This window comes from Myxocyprinus asiaticus, chromosome 18, assembly GCF_019703515.2.
Source record: "Myxocyprinus asiaticus isolate MX2 ecotype Aquarium Trade chromosome 18, UBuf_Myxa_2, whole genome shotgun sequence".
In the NCBI taxonomy this organism is placed as follows: domain Eukaryota; kingdom Metazoa; phylum Chordata; class Actinopteri; order Cypriniformes; family Catostomidae; genus Myxocyprinus; species Myxocyprinus asiaticus.
In genome coordinates, this window is record NC_059361.1 from 5,175,001 (window position 1) to 5,196,490 (window position 21,490).

General features: G+C 36.5%; 2 protein-coding genes across 2 annotated transcripts in view; both read right to left on the reverse strand.

The window, feature by feature from the left end:
• ptprq (protein tyrosine phosphatase receptor type Q) overlaps positions 1 to 10,225 on the reverse strand; it is a 92,495-nt gene extending 82,270 nt beyond the window's left edge. The window contains 10 exon segments of the mRNA XM_051723977.1: positions 1,330 to 1,490; positions 3,341 to 3,440; positions 3,442 to 3,593; positions 3,921 to 4,080; positions 5,039 to 5,136; positions 6,077 to 6,211; positions 6,616 to 6,740; positions 7,099 to 7,112; positions 7,184 to 7,314; positions 10,168 to 10,225. Coding sequence (XP_051579937.1) covers positions 1,330 to 1,490; positions 3,341 to 3,440; positions 3,442 to 3,593; positions 3,921 to 4,080; positions 5,039 to 5,136; positions 6,077 to 6,211; positions 6,616 to 6,740; positions 7,099 to 7,112; positions 7,184 to 7,314; positions 10,168 to 10,225 — 1,134 coding nt within the window.
• Positions 10,226 to 14,553: 4,328 nt separating this feature from the next.
• otogl (otogelin-like) overlaps positions 14,554 to 21,490 on the reverse strand; it is a 97,146-nt gene continuing 90,209 nt past the window's right edge. Inside the window, exon 57 of the mRNA XM_051723978.1 lies at positions 14,554 to 15,432. Coding sequence (XP_051579938.1) covers positions 15,232 to 15,432 — 201 coding nt within the window. The 3' untranslated portion in view covers positions 14,554 to 15,231. The remainder of the gene's footprint in view (positions 15,433 to 21,490) is intronic.

Sequence of the window (21,490 nt, forward strand, 5' to 3'; positions counted from 1 at the left end):
TTGTGTGATATGAGCAATATTGCTGCCCTGAATTTAAAACAATTTGGTCATGAAGTTCGCCACTGTGACATAATTGTTTCTGTTGACTGGTAGGTTCTAAGGCAACAATTTATGTCAATAGCATTTCCGCAACATTACACTCATTCGTTTAATGTGTTTTGGGCACAGCTTTTAATTATGTTTATTCAAAATCTTTGATGCTTGCCCAGTCTCAAAGCCCATGGCACATGCCTGATATATACAGTATATATATATATATATATTAATGCAATTTTTTTAAAAGACACTTTTTACATTAAACTTTTAAAATTGAAAAAAATATTGATGCATAGATTTTTTAAATATATATTTATATTAAAAAACTGCAATAATATGTTTTTCAGCATTACATTAGACTCATATATAACATATAATATAATTATATAGCATAATATAATTAAGTATAATTATAATATAATTCTATTAGACAAATGTATTATAAAATCGATTATTATAATAAATAGTATGTTTGTTTTTTCTTTTGCGACAAGCAAAAATATGAAAGAGAAAGCCTTTTGATGGACATGAACAACAAAGAAACATTTTTGTGTCAATCCAGGATAATAGATTCAGTAATAAGGAACATTTTCTACAGTACGTGAAGAAATAAAGCTAAAGTGTGTTTAATAACGGATGCTTTACAAATTTCTCTAAAATGGCAATTCTTCAAACAAAAACGAGAAGAGTCGATACACAGAATGATATTTGTCACACACACAACTCTTTGTTTGGGTGCCAGTTTTGTCCTATTTCTTCCTTCTAAAAAAAGTCAAGCCAGTTGCTGAATTCCTCTGAGGTCGTGTGGCATCACACCAGCAGCACAGTTTGTGTGTGTGTGTGTGTGTGTGTGTGTGTGAAAGGTCAGCAAAAGTTTATATGAAGAAATCTATCTCAAGGATTTAATACAACATGTATTGCACACTTGTTTAAAGCATGTCATGTAATACAAAACTCATGCAATGTAAAACATTGCTTACCTGAATTCTACCGATGCCCACATACAAGATAACCAGCAGCAACAGACAGGATGGCATGATGCCCCTCACTATGAGAGAACTGCTGAATGGATAACCAGGTAACTAACAGATAGTTTGTAAGTGATCAGCGACAAACTAGTCCCTCTACTGCAGCTATCAGTAGTATTATTAATGGCCTTCTCTCTCTCTTTCACTCTCTCCTCTGCTCTCTTACCTTTCTCACTCCACCCAGTTGACACAGATACTCCTCCACCTGACACCTGGCATACGGCTGCAGGTGAGTGACTCAGGGTGTGAGAGGGGGAGTTTGTACCTGGATGTAGTTGTCCGGTGTGCTAGTGATGCTGATATTGCCCTGGTCAGGGAACAGTTGGAGCATGTAGTTCTTGTCACATCCAGGTGAAATCAACCAGCATAGTGAAAAAGCACGAGGTGACACGCTTATAACACGCAGGTCCTCAGGACTGGCAGGGACTGAAACATAACATAATACGCAGATGCATGCGCATATACAAAGGCACAAGCTCAACACGGTAATACAATTCAGGTTCATTTGGTTCCATTTAGATCAATTAATGTCAGTTCATTTCGGTAAATTTGGCTCAATTCAATTCCACTCAATTTAATTTGGTTCAGTTTTATTCAGTTCCATTTGGTTCAATCCAGTTTGGTACAGTTCAATTCAGTTTGATCCGGTTCAGTTTGGTACAATTCAAATCAAACACATTTAATTCATTTCCAATTCAATGCAATTCAATTCCGTTTTTTTGTTTCACCTCAATTTGATACAGTTCAGTTTGATTTGGTTCAATTTGGTACAATTCATTTTAATTACATTACATTAATGTAATGAGTTTGTTTGGTTCAGTTCAGTGCAATTCAATTCAGTTTGGTACAATCAAGTTTGATTTGGTTCAGTTTGGACATTTCAATTGCATTCAATTCATTTCAGTTCAATGTATTTCAGTTCAGTTTGGTTCAACTAAATTTGGTACAATTCAATTTGGTTCAGTTGGGTACAATTCATTTAATTTAGTTTGGTTCAGTTTGGATAGTTAGTTTGGTTTAATTCAGTTCAGTTCAGTTGGGTTCAATTCAAATTGGTACGATTCAGTTTAGTTCGATTTTATTCAATTTGGTACATTTCCATCAAATTACATTCCATAACTTCCGTTTGGAGTTAATTTGGTTCAATGCAATTAAATTCTACTTGGATTGTTTTACAATTAAATTACATTCAATTAGTTTCAGTTCAGTTATTTTGGTTTAATTCAATGTAATTAAATTAATTTTGGTTCAACTCAATTTGGTACAGTTCATTTCAGTTCAGTGTGGTACAGTTAATTTAATTTCATTTAATTTAGTTTGGTTCAATTTGGAGTTAGTTTGGTTCAATTCAACTGTAATTAATTCAATGCAATTAATTCAGTGTGGTTCAATTCAAATTGGTGCAATTCAATTCAGTTTGATTTTGTTCAGTTTGGTATAATTCCATTAAATTACATTCAGTTCAGTTTGGTTCAGTTTAGAGTTAGTTTGTTTCAATTCAATTCAATCCAATTCAATTTGAAATTTGTTACAATTCAATTACATTCATTTAATTTCGGTTGAGTTAGTTTAGTCTAATTCAGTGCAGTTCAGTTCAGTTTGGTTCAACTCAGTTTGGTGCAATTCAATTCAATTCAGTTCGATTTGTTTCAGTTTGCTACAATTCTTTTAAATTACATTCAATTCAGTTTGGTTCAGTTTGGAGTAAGTTTGGTTCAATTCAATCCAATTCAATTTGAAATTTGTTACAATTCAATTACATTCAATTCATTTCGATTGAGTCATTTTAGTCTAATTCAGTGCAGTTCAGTTCAGTTTGGTTCAACTCAGTTTGATGCAGTTCAATTCAGTTTGATTTGTTTTCAGTTTGAACAATTCATTTTAATTTCATACAATTAAAGTTAGCAATCAATTAGTTCAGTTCAGTTAGTTTCAATTTAAATTGGTATAATTCAATTCAGTTTAATTTTGTTTAGTACAGTACAATCCAATTCAATCACATTGTGATTTAGTATAGTTCAATTCAGTTTGGTTCAGTTGGGTGTGGTTTAATTCTATTCAATTCAGTTCAGTTGGATACAGTTGGGTTAAATTAAATGAAGTTCATCTCAAATTTAATTTGGCTAAATTCAGTGCGGTTTTGTTCAGTTAAATTCAATTAGATTCAACTCGTTTTAGTTTTAATGAAGTTTGAATTGATCATACAAATTGTTCTAAAGCTTTATAGAGAATGTTGCCTTTTATTGTTCAAAGTGCATTATGGGTAACAGTCTAACCTGTATGTATGGTGATTATGGCGGCGGTGCCACTGAGTGTGTTTCTGTAGCGTTGTACAGTGGTGTTGTAGGAGCAGCCGTCCTGCAGACCGCTAAGAGTGACTTCCTGCAGGTGCGGATTCACGCCTAACGTCCAACTGTTGAGAACTATTTCTGACGGTCACTCTGTAGAAGTCAAAATGACCAACAGCTGCAGCCCAGGCCACTGTAGCGGATGTGACATTGGCATGAGACAGAGAGAGGGAACATACACCTCAAAACAAACATGACAATGATCTTCCTAGTTTATATCGGTTTAATGTAACTGTAACTCTTATGTTACTGCAATTTAATGCCTTGTTACAACATTGTGGCACCACTCAACTGTATCTCCCTTACAAAAAGTATTGTGGTAGTACCATGGTATCATTCTGGTGTTGGACGGTAATACCATGGTACTTTAATACTCAGTATACTATAGTTCTGAATGATTGCTAATTCTAATGAGCCATCAATAAACATTTCCTTCAAAAATAATTGGTTTGAATTCTAGAACTAATTTAAATCCAGAAGATTCCAGTAAACCTTTTCTGATTCTTACGAGTAGAGATGTTTTTGGATGTGGTCTGGCTGAAATCTGACCCCAGGAAGGACTGGATCTCAAAGCTGTAATCACTTCCTGGGGTCAGGTCATGAATCATGATGCTGTTGCTATGGAGATCAACCTGGTGTTGGAGTTCACCTGCAAGGCCATATCGGAACTACAGGGTAAAAGATAACAATAAAAAAGGAATAAAACATTTTACAAAAATATTATGAGGTAAAATAATATGACAAATAAAGCAATAGAAAGATGGGGCACCCGGAATTTCATATCTTGACAAAAACATACAAATATAGCAATAATCGGGTGCTTGGTTTCCCATTAAATAATATGCTGACAGGTTCAGTCCAAAAAAAGGAGCTGATACTTGGATGAAAGTACTACTGTATGTACTACTAAGTCACATTAGATGATAAGCATCCTCTTAAAGGGATAGCTTACCCAAAATAGTGCCAGCATTTATTCACTCTCATGTCGTTCCAAACCACAATGACTTCCTTTCTTCTGTGGAACACAAAAGGAGATGTTGGGCAAAATGTTTAGTTTCAGTCACCATTGACTTTCATTGCATCTTTTTTCAATACAATGAAATTGAATGGTGACTGAGACTAACATTCTGCCTAACATCTCCTTTTGTGTTCCACGGAAGAAAAAAAGTAATACGGGTTTGGAATAACATGATGGCAGAATATTCATTTTTGACAAAACTGTTATTTACATATACAATAATATGCTCTCTCTCTCTGTCTCTCTCTGTCTCTCTGTCTCTGTCTCTCTCTCTCTCTCTCTCTCTGTGAGATATAATGCAAAATTTGCGCTCATGTATTATGAGAGAGGCAGAAACACGAGCATTCAAGGAATACAGGGTGTTACTAAGTTACATTTCAGCGGAGACGGTCAGTATGAAAGTTTTAACAGGTGTGTCAGGAGTCCAACAGCAGTCTACTCATCCACTACACACACAAAATACACACACTTACACAAACTGGTTATTACTTCTACATGACTGCATCAACTTTCTTGCCAAACTGATTGTAAAAACATGGAAAGGAAATCTAACTTAAAAATACACTGTCATATTCTCGACACTGACTGGATGATCAGTGTCACCGTACCCTGTAGCCATTCACTCCGCCTGGTGGGTGTGTCCAAATTACATACATACTGTTCACTTCCTGTTCAATAAAATCAATGTTGTCAGCAGCCTCTGGAACTGAGATATAAACAAAGACATGGATGAAAAGGGCTTTTCTTTTTTTTTTTTTCTTTTTTACATTTTCCGGAAAAAATGTGTCCATGTAAAACTCACCACTACTATGCTAGGGTGTTGGGGTGGTTACCAGGGTGTTGCTAGGGTGTACTGTTTGGTTGCTAGGTTGTTTGGGGGGTTTCTAGGTTGTTGCTAGAGTGTTCTGTGTGGTTACTATGCAGTTGGTACAGTAGGGCTTTCTGGGTGGTAGCCAGGGTGTTCTGGGGGGTTGCTAAGGTGTTCGGGGTGGTTGCTAGGTGGTTGCTGGGGTATCCTGGGTGGTTGTTAAGTGGTTGTTAGGCTATTTTGTGTGGTTGATAAGGTATTCTGGATGGTTGCTAGGTGGTTGGTGAGGTGTTCTGGGTGGTTGCTAGGTTGCTAGGTTGTTTCTAGCGTGTTTTGTGTGGGTTTTAGGGTGTTCTGGGTGGTTGCTATGTAGTTGCTGGGGAGTTCAGTGTGGTTGCTAGGGTGATCTGGAGGGATGCTAGGTGGTTGCTAGGGTGCTCTGGGTGGTTGCTATGGTATTCTTTGTAGTTGCTAGGCTGTTCTGGGTGGTTGCTAGGTTGTTGCTAGGGTGTTCTGGGTGATTGCTAGGTGGTTGTTAGGGTGTTCTGGGTGGTTGCTAGTGGTTGCTATCTAGCCCACATCAAAAGCGTCCAAAAATTCATGTCTGTATGTATAAGTGTGGTCACACTCATGTGTGTTTACAGTTGCAGTGGCAGGTAAACTCTGCTTCTCTCCGCTTACAATGCTCACTTCAACCGTACACACACTCCCAGGCGACAGGTTTTCAAAGCCACACATTCTAAAATGAGAAAAAGCTGTAGTTCAAACCTCTCTCGCATAAAGAGCAAACATTCAGGGCAGATAACTGATCTAAATCCTCACCTGTCATCAGACTCACTCAGATTGGTGTGCAGGATAAAGGTTGAGTTTCTGATAGACAGAATGAATGAGTCACAGACCCCCCCGCCGGCCCTCCAGCACATGGTTAGAGATGATGTCCTCTGGAGTGGCAAAAAGGTGACCGAGCTGGGAGCTACAAACAGATACATACAATAGCCATTAAAAGAGGTCATATCATGAGGAATCAGAAGTTGCTCTTTTGAGATAAAAAGAGTTCAGAACTATGTGGTGCATCTATGACACTTTCAGCTCATGTGTCGACTTGCGTGCTCTTCAGGACTCGTACCGTAGTTCTTTACATCACAAGGGCAATGCTGTAACAGTTGAGCTACCTTGCACTTTGATCACACTCAAATAAGCTTGTAAATGTAGTTGATTATTTTAAGCAAATGTTAAAACAAGTCAAGCGCTATAGTAAAAGTGTTGAGATATCATAAGATAGCATTGTGTGTGTAACAGAGCAAAAAGCAAGTGTTTATGAACTGATAATCTGCCATTTTACTTGTGAATTTTGTAAAATTTAATTTTGTTCAGTACCAGCTCTGACGGCGATAAACACGGCTGGGCTGTCTCTGAAAGACTCCTTCTCTGTGCTAACTGAAAAGATGCAGAGTTTCCCGGCGACCATATCTTTAAATACTTCTGTAGTGTTCATTCTGTACCTACAAAGACAAATAGAAACTTGACAAAACTAACAAAAACATTATATTAAATGTAATACAACCTGTTCTGCTTTTTATTTAAAGTTGAAGTGTGTAATTTCTGCGCCACTTGCGTCACAGAATTGCAAAAATTATGATTGTTTCCAAACAGATTTCCCGCACACTGCCCCCATTAACTAGAAAGTCCCGCCCCAAACTCATGCTATTGGTTTTGCCAATGCTGCTGTGTCGGGCTGGTCAGGATGCTGAAACAAACAGAGCAATGTTTTGAAAGTGCCACAGAGCCACAGTGTTTACACTTTTTGTAGAAATCAACCTACTAATGGTTTATGCACTGCATATTAGGCTGATGCCACACTTCAGATTTAACTTCTGAACATCAAATGCAAATAAAATATAGGACATCATACACAGGATGTGTACTCACCCACTAAGGATCATACCATGACAGTATCAGCATAGTTCATACATAGCGCCTCATAATGGTGGCCGTCTCCCTCGGCCCTGTCCCACAGGAGCTCTATGGAGCTGTCAGTCACAACACCAGCATGCACACATATAGGAGGAGCCAAACCTAGAAACAGACACTCATTCACATCCAGTACTTCACCAGTGGAGTCTATTAGAGTCCAATAAACTCAATGGGATGAGCAGTCTGCAAATTTCCGGTAACACTTTACAATAAGGTTCCATTCGTTAACATTAGTTAATGCATTAGGCATCAGAATTAACAACGAACAATGTAGTTTTTACAGCATTTATCAATCTTTGTTAACGTTAGTTAATAAAAATACAATTGTTCATTGTTAGTTCATGTTAGTTCATAGTGCATTAACTAATGTTAACATATACAACTTTTTATTTAAAAAATGTATTACTAGAGTGGCAAGAAAAACTATGTGAACCCTTTGGAATTACCTACATTTATGTATAAATTTGTCTTATAATCTGGTTTGATCTTCATCTAAGTTACAATAATGAACAAACAATCTGTTTTTAACTAATAACACACAAATTATTGTATTGTTCTTGTACATATTGAATACATCATTCAAAAATTCACTGTGTAAGTTGGAAAAAGTATGTGAAACCCTGGGCTAATAAAAGAAAAAGAAAAGAAAAGAAAAGAAAAGCTAATTAGAGTCAGGAGTTGGCAAACCTGGCATCCAGTTAATGAAAAGAGATTGGAGGTGTGGGTTAGAGCCACTCTGACTTATAAAAAGCACTCAAGCATTTTGAGTTTGCTATTCACAAGAAGCGTCTGCTGACGTGGACCATGCCTTGCAGAAAAGAGATCTTAGAAGACCTACGATCAAGAATTGTTGCTTTGCATGAAGCTGGAAAGGGTTACAAAGTTATCTCGAAGAGCTTAGATATTCATCTGTCCACAGTTAGACATACTGTCTATAAATGAAGACAATTTACTACTGTGGCTACTCTCCTAGAAGTGGCCATCCAGCCAAGATGACTCAAAGGGCACACTGCAGAATGCTCAGTGAGATAAAAAGAACTCTAGAGTGACAGCTGAAGACTTGAAGGAATCATTGGTCCTGCTAAAGTTTGCCAAAGACCACCCTGACACTCCACAACACTACTGGGAAAATGTTTTGTGGATTGATGAAACTAAGGTTGAATTATTTGGGAAGAACATGCAGCACTACGTATGGCGTAAAAAGGACACCGCATACCGACATGAAAACATCATCTCAACGGTGAAGTACGGTGGAGGGAGCATCATGATTGGGGCTGCTTTGCTGCTTCAGGGCCTGGACAACTTCCATCATCGAGGGAAAAATGAATTCCCAAGTTTATCAAGATATCCTACAGAATAATGTCAGGATGGCTTTGTGCCAGGTGAACCTCAATAGAAGTTGGGTGATGCAGCAGGACAATGAAATAAATCCAAGTTTTTTCATTGAATTTCTTAGCCTCTGAGTGGACTAGAAGCTCAATCTAGGTGTCATTAGAAGCTGAGATCCTCCCCTTTGTGATGATATAAAACATTTTATTATCAATAGTCAAAAACATATTTTTCTGATTATTTAATTTTTCTTTGCATGCTTTTCCTTATGAATGGCATATTTGATCCGGACATCTAAGACATCTGGACATTCGTGTCTGTCTTCAGTGATAACCCCGCCCTCTCGTTTGTCTTGTTATCTCCTTGTTTTCTTCCCTATTTAACCCCATTGTGTTTTTTCCCGGTTAGGTGTCTGTCAGTTGAGTCCTGTCCTGTCCGGTTTGTCTTATTCCAGCCCTGCTCCAGCCCAGCCCGTCATCTGTGTTTTACCCCTTTGGGGCAGTTTTTATTTGTTTTTGTTATATTTTTTTTTATTAATAAAATCCCATATTGCAACTCTGCGTTTGAGTCCTGCCATTTCCTCCATAAAACCTGACAGTTACAGTAAGGCACTTACAGTGGAAGTGAATGGCGCTAGACCTTAACATTTAAATACACATAGTTTCAAAAGTAGCCACAAGATGTAAACATTCTACGTGTTAACATGATTTCAGAGTGATAGAATCACTTACCAACCATATGTATAAAGTTATATCCAATAATACAACTGTGTTGTCATTACATAACTAAGTAAACCTTGTAATCTGGTAAACGCTGTAACGGCGGTAAATCCCTGATGGTAACAATGGTAAATCCTGATTTTATCACGTATAATTGTGGGTATACCAAGGTGTGTATTTTAATGTTTGTGGACTGGCCCCATTCACTTTCATTTCAAGTGTCTAATTACTGTAACTGCAATTTTTACTTATAATTTTTTCGTAAACATCATTATGCCACAAATACTGTAGTCGATTGATCTTAACTTATATTTAACACGAAACATTTCCTTTAAATTAGGTAGCTAGATTTTAATAAGACGGCATTACCTCCAACTGAACCATAGCCTAACACAATACCTAAACGTATTAACATTAACCAATAAGAACTTTCACAGCCTAGATGATGTCAGCTGAATAGGAAATGAATTTGAGAGGCGGAACAAGTTATTACAAAAGATTACAAAGACAAATTGTGTTTTTCTTTAAGACCAGGAATGTGTATTAAGACAGTAAATAAGGTCAGTTTTGATTTCATGTTAACCTCATATATTCCATCTTAGTCAGACTCAAGCAGCATTGTTTATTCAACTCTGATGTCATTTTGCTTTATTTAAAGGTGCACTCAGCAATTTTTCTGTATCTTGGACTTACACTGACCCCTAGGGCATGGATGTGAGTGGTCATGACTTCAAACACACTGTATTTTTACATAACTTTTCTGTAGGATTAAGACTTTTTTCATGTGGAAAAAAAAAAATCACTGAGAAAGTAAATTACTGACATTTAAAGCAGATAAATGCACTTGCTATTTCCTTAACTTAAAGAGGTTATCAAGTATGAAGTGTTTCCAAGAATGATGCATTACCTGAAACAAGTGCAGGAGTTGCCAAAGCAAGGCTAAAACTTTGTCCGTGGAGCTCCATCCCATAATCCCAGAGACCACAGTAGACAATTTATTGTTATAGTAAAACATATAATAACCTAAACTACCAAAATGTTTGGTAAGTTCAACTTCTTTGTGGTCATGAGAGCACTTTGTGGCATCTTAGAGAAAAACGTTATCTCAATTCAGTTTACATAAAAAATAAATAAATAATAAAATATTTAAAAAAAATACATTCTGTGAGGTCATGCCTCCCTTGCCACTGCAGATGCCCATGCCAGCACTATTTAAACTGCCCCCCCACCACCCCCCAACTGGAGAATAACAGCTCTGATTCAAGCACACCTCCTCCTGAGACAACCTCTGCTTCTGAGTCTCACTGAATCACATCAGATTGTGTGTTCAATACAGGTTATTTCTTCAAATATGAATATTAAAAAAATGTGCATCAAAAATATTGAAAACATTTCTTTCTATTTTAATGTACATGAACTAATGATAATGTTACAATAATTATAAAATGTTGTGTAAACTGGCCACAAATTGGAGCCAGTTAAGTATCAGATATTTATCTACTGCCGCTGGATGCTGGTTTAATGTTTTCCGCTTTAAAATTCTGATTCAGCAGATTAACTTTACCAACAGCTTAATTACTTGACTTGAAAGCAAAACATAACTCAGCATGATAGACATAGAGTCAAGAGCGCACTGATCTAGTTAATAAAAGCTGCTGAAATTAGATCAGTGTGACCTTTTTATTTGAAGAACCTACACTTCTATGCCCAAACAGTTGCCAAAATAGACATTAACCATGTCAAGGTCGGCTATTAGCACTTCGTGTAAATAGGCACTGCAATTTTATTATTTGTTTTTTATTGAATCGTATTCAGTGGTTCTTAACCTGGGGGTCACGTCCCCCCCAGGGGGTCCCAAAGGGGTCACTGGGGGGGGTCGCGGGAAAACTTTTATTTTGAACAAGTGTAAAAAATACTTGCATCATGGCACCACCTGCTGGCCACTTGATATCAACTAATTACTGCTTATTGCAAGACATCACCTGGGTCTAGTTATTCATATATTTGTAGTCATCTTAGTTGGTCAGCAGATTAGTCATGGATCGATTTCTAACTGGTGCTGATGTTAAAAAGCATCCAACAGAAACAGAGTCAAAAGGAAAGAAAGCCAAAAGCAGGAAATATGACGAAAAGTACTTGGAATATGGCTTCACTCAGTCGATGGGGATCCACGACCACAGTGTGTGTTTGTGTCGACGTATCAGCGAGTGAGAGCCTTAAACCGTCCAAGATGCTAAGGCACTTAAAAAGTAAACATTAATCACTACAAACAAAGCCACTGTAGTTTTTCCAATGAAAACTGCAAGAGCTGAGTGGTCAGAAATAACTCCTTCAGAAAGCTGTTACGGTGAACGAGAGGGCTCTTTGCGCCTTGTTCATTATCACTAGGTGAGATGTTTTTCTTACCCTGCACTAAAGAGATTTGTTTGTTTGTTTGTTTTTTTGTGTGAAATATTGTCATTCTTAAAAGAGGGTTGCACTTGCAAAAAGGTGAAGAATCACTAGTATTGATTATAGTATATTTGGTCATTTTACAGTAAAATGCTGCCTTTAAATTAAATATATATATATATATAAAATGAATCATGCCTGTAATAATTTGAAACTCTGGTGCATTTTTGGACTGTGGCCACAATTTTTCACACTCAAATTTAAAAGCTCATTATTCACACATACTGTGGACTAATTGCATATATATATTGTTGTCCTAAATTCTGGTTCTGTTCACTCAACCTCAATTTGAAAAGGGTCATTTTATTCCACTAGATGGCAGCAAGTACTAGAAAAAATATAGTTTTTTCTCTATCACATTCCATCACAATATACAGATCTGAAATGTAGGTGGCGCATTTTAACCCTCACAGATATGCTCGTCCATAGACATTCAGTCTAATTTTCTGCTCAAGCACCACCCTCGGTGTTTCATTGAATTTCTTAGCCTCTGTGTGGATTAGAAACTCAATCTAGGTGTCATTAGAAAGCTAAGATCCTCCCCTTTTGCGATGATATAAAACATTTTATCATCAATATTCCAAAACATATTTTTCTGATGATTTTTTTGCATGCTTTTCCTTCTGGATTGCATATTTTGTTCTGGACATCTAAGATATAACATTGGATTATTCAGCGAAGCAAGCTCACAGACAAGTAAACAATTGTGATTTTGTTTTTAGAGTATTTCCATATAACGTTTTTAGCTATTCGGAGCTTTCAGCAGCAGTTATTGGAGCATAAATGAGATGTCTGAATTTGATGACTTACAGACATCATATTTCACTTTGTGATTCTTTTGAAAATCTTTTGAACTATGGTATTACGACAACAAAATAAACTTTACAGTCACATTCCTGAGAGTGAGAGCTTTCATTTGATATATTATATATCTATTTATGTGCTAAGTGAAGGACTTTTATTTTCATATACAGTGCATCCGGAAAGTATTCACAGCGCTTCACTTTTTCCACATTTTGTTATGTTACAGCCTTATTCCAAAATGGATTAAATTCATTATTTTCCTCAAAATTCTACAAACAATACCCCATAATGACAACATGAAAGAAGTTTTTGAAATCTTTGCAAATTTATTAAAAATAAAAAAACGAAAAATCACGTACATAAGTATTCACAGCCTTTGCTCAATACTTTGTTGAAGCACCTTTGGCACCAATTACAGCCTCAAGTCTTTTTGAGTATGATGCTACAAGCTTGGCACACCTATTTTTGGGCAGTTTCTCCCATTCTTCTTTGCAGGACCTCTCAAGCTCCATCAGGTTGGATGGGGAGTGTCGGTGCACAGCCATTTTCAGATCTCTCCAGAGATGTTCAATCGGGTTCAAGTCTGGGCTCTGGCTGGGCCACTCAAGGACATTCACAGAGTTGTCAAGGAGCCACTCCTTTGTTATCTTGGCTGTGTGCTTAGGGTCGTTGTCCTGTTGGAAGATGAACCTTCGCCCCAGTCTGAGGTCCAGAGCGCTCTGGAGCAGGTTTTCATCAAGGATGTCTCTGTACATTGCTGCATTCATCTTTCCCTCGATCCTGACTTGTCTCCCAGTTCCTGCAGCTGAAAAACATCCCCAGAGCATGATGCTGCCACCACCATGCTTCACTGTAGGGATGGTATTGGCCAGGTGATGAGCAGTGCCTGGTTTCCTCCAGACATGCCGCTTGCCATTCAGGCCAAAGAGTTCAATCTTTGTTTCTCATGGTCTCAGAGTCCTTCAGGTGCCTTTTGGCAAACTCCAGTCAGCCTAACATGTGCCTTTTACTGAGGAGTGGCTTCCGTCTGGCCACTCTACCATACAGGCCTGATTGGTGGAGTGCTGCAGAGATGGTTGTTCCTCTGGAAGGTTCTCCTCTCTCCACAGAGAAACGCTGGAGCTCTGTCAGAGTGACCATCGGGTTCTTGGTCACCTCCCTGACTAAGGCCCTTCTCCCCCGGTTGCTCAGTTTGGCTGGGCGGCCAGCTCTAGGAAGAGTCCTGGTGGTTCCAAACTTCTTCCATTTATGGATGATGGAGGCCACTGTGCTCATTGGGACCTTCAATGCTGCAGAAATTTTTCTGTACCCTTTCCTAGATCTGTGCCTCGATACAATCCTGTCTCGGAGGTCTACAGACAATTCCTTGGACTTCATGGCTTGGTTTGTGCTCTGACATGCACTGATAACTGTGGGACCTTATATAGACAGGTGTGTGCCTTTCCAAATCATGCCCAATCAACTGAATTTACCACAGGTGGACTCCAATGAAGTTGTAGAAACATCTCAAGGATGATCAGTGGAAACAGGATGCACCTGAGCTCAATTTTGAGTGTCATGGCAAAGGCTGTGAATACTTATGTACATGTGATTTTTTTCGTTTTTTATTTTTAATAAATTTGCAAAGACTTCAAACACACTCCTTTCACATTGTCATTATGAGGTATTGTTTGTAGAATTTTGAGGAAAATAATGAATTTAATCCATTTTGGAATAAGGCTGTAACATAACAAAATGTGGAAAAAGTGAAGCGCTGTGAATACTTTCCGGATGCACTTTAAATATTTCTACTCCATTACCTCTAGGGGGCGCTAATTTTCAACGTGAATGTTTTGAGGCTTTATTTTGTTATTTTAAGTAACATAAGTGCAGAAATGATGGTTATCTCTAAAAAGCTTTCAAATGATACCTCATATGCCTGACTTATATATGAGACATTAAGGTTTTAAGCGCTGGGTCCATAGAGTTTAATTAACTGAGTGGTAAATCACAAAATCGCTTGTCAGAATTACATTTTCAGTGTGGATGCAGCCAACTTTATTTGAATTTATTTAAACAATTACAGTAACATGTAACTTCATGCAAGTTTAAGTATGTTAGGAATGTTTAGGCTAATGCTATGTTGTTCTGTTGCTGCAGAAAACATATTTGTTGAATTATTAGGTTTATTATGCAGAATATGCTTTTTTTGAGACAGCCAGTGTCAACACAACTAGTGAGTGGATTGTAAACATGTCAAACAAGTGTGTAGGGATCTTTAAATAAATGTATTTCTCAAAGACCCACTTAAGACTGGCTTGTGATGTAAAAATAGGAAATGTGTCTTTTGCTTAAATAAGCATTATGTTAAAAAAAGTAAATATGCATTTTAAGATAACATTTATGGTATATTGATACTAATAATACTTCTCCAAATGTCTTGAAATCTTTTAACAAATGCTATGTTTCTATAATCTAAATAATACACCAATTTAACTGCAGTTTCTAGCTTTATCCTCTTTATAAAAGTTTGATTAACATTGACTTACAGATAAATTATAGAAATCAATGACAACAAATACAGCATTGGTGTTAGTAGTTTGCAGTGTTACAAAATATGCAGAATATACTGTACTGTAAATGCAGTCAAAGTCGGGCCTGTCAAACTAGTGCTCGCTCTGAGATTGTAACTTAACACATGTGGGCTTTGTTGTTGTTGTATTGCGGTGTAGTTTGATCAGTTCCACTGGCATGAGCAGTCTATTGGCTCCTGGTAGTAATAGTCCACCGTAGTGGTGTTTCGAGTACAGTACAGCTGAATGATGCGGTTTTGTAGGCCATTTTCACGACAGCACTTGCAGAAACGTGCATGACTGTTAATGTTGAAATTAAAGATGGTTGCAGATGGACATTTTCCATCACATGAGTACACAGTCACCTGAAGAGATAAAGACAGAGAGATGACGTTAACAATAAACACTCTTAACAATAAAAAATTCAAGTAGCTGAATTAGAATGAAGTAGAATAGTACACAATAGAAGAGACCAGTGTAGAATAGAACAGCATGACCTTATTCAACCCGCCACTTTCAGCGCTCCGTTCTTCCGGGATTTTGTCATCTAACTTCCTGTTTGTATTGAAGCTACCGAGAAGAATCGATCAAAACGGAATATGTGTGGGAACACAAAAATGATTGGTAACACTTTCTATGAAGCCCATATTTATAATGCATTAGTAATGTCTCATAATACACCTTATAATATGTTAGAACTTCTCATAAATAATTGTAACTACAATTATAATACATTATAATACCTATTCATAGTTATACTTCAAAGTATAATGCATTATAACACAAGCAACATCCAGTTTTATCTGCAGATGTTATAATGCTTTATATATACTGTATATTTGTAATATATATAATAGGTATGCTTTAAGTAAAGTGACAAAAGCAATGTCATCTTGTAAACATCTATAAGATAATTTTAAGTGGCTATAAGACACTACATGTCATGTTGGAAGTTATATACATTACACATGCACAAAATACAAAATAACACACGTTCAATGTACATTTTGAGATATTACGAAAAACACTTGTAAAGCTACAAGGTAAAAATATATCAGAAAAACATGTATGTTGATCACATATGTAGCCAATCTTCTTGGGTGTAAACACAAATAAATAAATACATTAATTAATAAATTAAACTGATTCCATACTGGACTCTATTCAATGAACTTTAATGTTTGTGCATCTTATTTGGAAACTTATTTTATAATTGTATTGTATGTTACAATTATATTGCTTTTGTAACTTTACTTAAAGCAGGCAAATCTCACTTATAATGTGATAAAGTTAATCATATAAGTGCGGTATAGTGTAAACTGGCTTTATGACTTTATTAACTTCTGCTGCGTTAAAATTGGATGTTGCTTGTGTTCTAATGCATTATACTCTAAAGTATAACTATGAAGGTGATACTATAGGGGACATCTTATAATGTATTATAACTGTAGTTATAATTATATATGAGAAGTTATAACTTACTATAAGGTGTATTATGAGACATTATGAATTCCGTATAATGCCTTTACAATGCATTATAAATATGGGCTTCATAGAAAGTGTCACCAAATTATTTTTCACCAAGAGTTGATGGTGTGAGTCTACACCACCCCTTTACTATGTGAAAATGCTAGTGAGGTTTTTTTGCTGTCACTGTAAATGTTCGTTTTCCGACACCCACGGAGATAAATTGGACCTGTCAGATACAGTGATACAAGAGTGGAATTGTTATACCTGTAATTCTGCCTTATTTTTTAGGTTCCAACTTGTTAATAATTTGTGTTAAAATGTGTAGCTGACATGAAATTTCAAACAGTGACAGCTTGTATTATTACACATGCAAGTTCATGACATTAAAATAAATTACATTTGTACTTTTTTTAAATTAAAGTCACCCCACATTTTTAAAAATGCTTAAATGTTATCAAAATTCTTGAAAATGTAATATACAATCAAACGTCCACTTTAACATGTACATGTGGGTGTGTACAGGTGCATCTCAATAAATTAGAATGTCGTGGAAAAGTTCATTTATTTCAGTAATTCAACTCAAATTGTGAAACTTGTGTATTAAATAAATTCAGTGCACACAGACTGAAGTAGTTTAAGTCTTTGGTTCTTTTAATTGTGATGATTTTGGCTCACATTTAACTAAAACCCACCAATTCACTATCTCAACAAATTAGAATACATCATAAGACCAATAAAAAAAACATTTTTAGTGAATTGTTGGCCTTCTGGAAAGTATGTTCATTTACTGTATATGTACTCAATACTTGGTAGGGGCTCCTTTTGCTTTAATTACTGCCTCAATTCGGCGTGGCATGGAGGTGATCAGTTTGTGGCACTGCTGAGGTGGTATGGAAGCCCAGGTTTCTTTGACAGTGGCCTTCAGCTCATCTGCATTTTTTGGTCTCTTGTTTCTCATTTTCCTCTTGACAATACCCCATAGATTCTATATGGGGTTCAGGTCTGGTGAGTTTGCTGGCCAGTCAAGCACACCAAGACCATGGTCATTTAACCAACTTTTGGTGCTTTTGGCACCTGCCCACACTGCCAAATCCTGCTGGAAAATGAAATCAGCATCTTTAAAAAGCTGGTCAGCAGAAGGAAGCATGAAGTGCTCCAAAATTTCTTGGTAAACGGGTGCAGTGACTTTGGTTTTCAAAAAACACAATGGACCAACACCAGCAGATGACATTGCACCCCAAATCATCACAGAATGTGGAAACTTAACACTGGGCTTCAAGCAACTTGGGCTATGAGCTTCTCCACCCTTCCTCCAGACTCTAGGACCTTGGTTTCCAAATGAAATACAAAACTTGCTCTCATCTGAAAAGAGGACTTTGGACCACTGGGCAACAGTCCAGTTCTTCTTCTCCTTAGCCCAGGTAAGACGCCTCTGACGTTGTCTGTGGTTCAGGAGTGGCTTAACAAGAGGAATACGACAACTGTAGCCAAATTCCTTGACATGTCTGTGTGTGGTGGCTCTTGATGCCTTGACCCCAGCCTCAGTCCATTCCTTGTGAAGTTCACCCAAATTCTTGAATCGATTTTGCTTGACAATCCTCATAAGGCTGCGGTTCTCTCGGTTGGTTGTGCATCTTTTTCTTCCACACTTTTTCCTTCCACTCAACTTTCTGTTAACATGCTTGGATACAGCACTCTGTGAACAGCCAGCTTCTTTGGCAATGAATGTTTGTGGCTTACCCTCCTTGTGAAGTGTGTCAGTGATTGTCTTCTGGACAACTGTCAGATCAGCAGTCTTCCCCATGATTGTGTAGCCTAGTGAACCAAACTGAGAGACCATTTTGAAGGCTCAGGAAACCTTTGCAGGTGTTTTGAGTTGATTAGCTGATTGGCATGTCACCATATTCTAATTTTTTGAGATAGTGAATTGGTGGGTTTTTGTTAAATGTGAGCCAAAATCATCACAATTAAAAGAACCAAAGACTTAAACTACTTCAGTCTGTGTGCACTGAATTTATTTAATACACGAGTTTCACAATTTGAGTTGAATTACTGAAATAAATGAACTTTTCCACGACATTCTAATTTATTGAGATGCACCTGTATAGTGGCACCCCGTCCCGTTTTAACACTTAAAAAATCTGCTCACTTTAACAATAATGCAATGGATTAATGGCATGAGAAGACGGCCAGAGGTGTATTACAGAGATGTTTTTAATTACTTAATATTAATGTTGTTCTTAATATTAATAAGGCATATCAGTACATCCACAGAGTGACGGTAGGATCTTGTGGATTTATAAATGAAGCACTCTTGTTCTAAAATCTCCCCCCTCTACTTCCAGTTTTTATGGCATCCCCTGCAACTCTATAACCTGTAAATCCACTTCACTAGCTAATTACACTTTCACATCAACACCTTAGATATCTACTGTATATAGCAACTGCTACACTGGAAGATCAATGTCAAAATTGTCAAGATAGCTGCGTGCTAGTTTCTCTGGTGCATCTCTGGCGCATAAGGTCAATAGAACTGCAAAGAAAGAAAAAGAACAGAACAGCATGAAATAGAATGGAACAGCATAAAGCAGAAAGGAGAATGCCATGGAATAAAATATAACAAACATATAATAGAACAAAACAACATTGAATAGAAAAGCATAGAATTGAACAACATGGATAGATTAGAACAGCATAGGATAGAAAAACAGAAAAGAACAGTACAGAATAGAACAGCATAGAATTGAGGAACATAGAATAGAACAGAATAGAACAGCATAAAACATCATAATAGAAAAGAACATAATGGCATAGAATTGAAAAGCATAGAATAGAACAGAATAGAACAGCATAACAGAACAGAATAAAACAGTGTAGAATTGAACATATAATATAACAGCATAACATAATAGAACTGAACAACGTTGAATAGAAAAGCATAGAATAGAAAAAAAAGAACAGTATACAGTAGAACAACATGGAATAGAACAGAAAAGTATGGAACAGAAAAACAGAAAATAACAGCATAGAACTAAACAGCATAATAGAACAGAACAGAGCAGCATAGAATTGAACAGCATAATGGAACAGAAAAGAGCAGCGTAGAATTGAACAGCATAGAATTGAACAGCATAATAGAACAGAACAGAGCAGCGTAGAATTGAACAGCATAGAATAGAACAGCATAAAACATCATAATAGACTAGCATAGAATAGAAAAGCATAAAAGAACAGAATAAAACAGAACAGCATAATAGAAACAAATACAGCAGCATAATGGAACAACATAGAATAGAACAGAACAACATAGATCAGAAAAGCATAGAACAGAAAAAAAATAGAACAGCACAGAATAGAACAGCATAGAATAGAGCAACAGAACAGAACAGTATATAATAGAACAACAGAATAGAACAGCATAGAATAGAACAACAGAATAGAACAGCATAGAATAGAACAGCATAGAATAGAACAACAGAATAGAACAGCATAGAATAGAACAACAGAACAGAACAGCATAGAATAGAACAACAGAACAGAACAGCATAGAATAGAACAACAAAATAGAACAGCATATAATAGAACAACAGAATAGAACAGCATATAATAGAAAAATACAATAGAACAGCATAGAATAGAACAACAGAACAGAACAGCATAGAATAGAACAACAGAACAGAAAAGCATAGAATAGAACAACAGAATAGAACAGCATAGAATAGAACAACAGAATAGAACAGTGTAGAATAGAACAACAGAATAGAACAGTGTAGAATAGAACAACAGAACAGAACAGTGTAGAATAGAACAACAGAATAGAACAGCATATACTAGAACAACAGAATAGAACAGCATAGAATAGAACAGCATAGAATAGAACAACAGAATAGAACAGCATAGAATAGAACAACAGAACAGAATAGTGTAGAATAGAACAACAGAATAGAACAGCATATAATAGAACAACAGAATAGAACAGTGTAGAATAGAACAACAGAATAGAACAGTGTAGAATAGAACAACAGAACAGAACAGTGTAGAATAGAACAACAGAATAGAACAGTGTAGAATAGAACAACAGAACAGAACAGTGTAGAATAGAACAACAGAACAGAACAGTGTAGAATAGAACAACAGAATAGAACAGCATATAATAGAACAACAGAATAGAACAGCATAGAATAGAACAACAGAACAGAACAGCATATAATAGAACAACAGAATAGAACAGCGCAGAATAGAACAACAGAATAGAACAGCGCAGAATAGAACAACAGAATAGAACAGTGTAGAATAGAACAACAGAATAGAACAGCGTATAATAGAACAACAGAACAGAACAGTGTAGAATAGAACAACAGAATAGAACAGCGTATAATAGAACAACAGAACAGAACAGTGTAGAATAGAACAACAGAATAGAACAGCATATAATAGAACAACAGAATAGAACAGCATAGAATAGAACAACAGAACAGAACAGCATATAATAGAACAACAGAATAGAACAGCGCAGAATAGAACAACAGAATAGAACAGCGCAGAATAGAACAACAGAATAGAACAGCATATAATAGAACAACAGAATAGAACAGTGTAGAATAGAACAACAGAATAGAACAGTGTAGAATAGAACAACAGAACAGAACAGTGTAGAATAGAACAACAGAATAGAACAGCGTATAATAGAACAACAGAATAGAACAGTGAAGAATAGAACAACAGAACAGCATAGAATAGAACAACAGAATAGAACAGCATATAATAGAACAAAAGAATAGAACAGTGTAGAATAGAACAACAGAATAGAACAGCATATACTAGAACAACAGAATAGAACAGTGTAGAACAGAACAACAGAATAGAACAGCATAGAATAGAACAAAAGAATAGAACAGCGTAGAATAGAACAACAGAACAGAACAGCATATAATAGAACAACAAAATAGAACA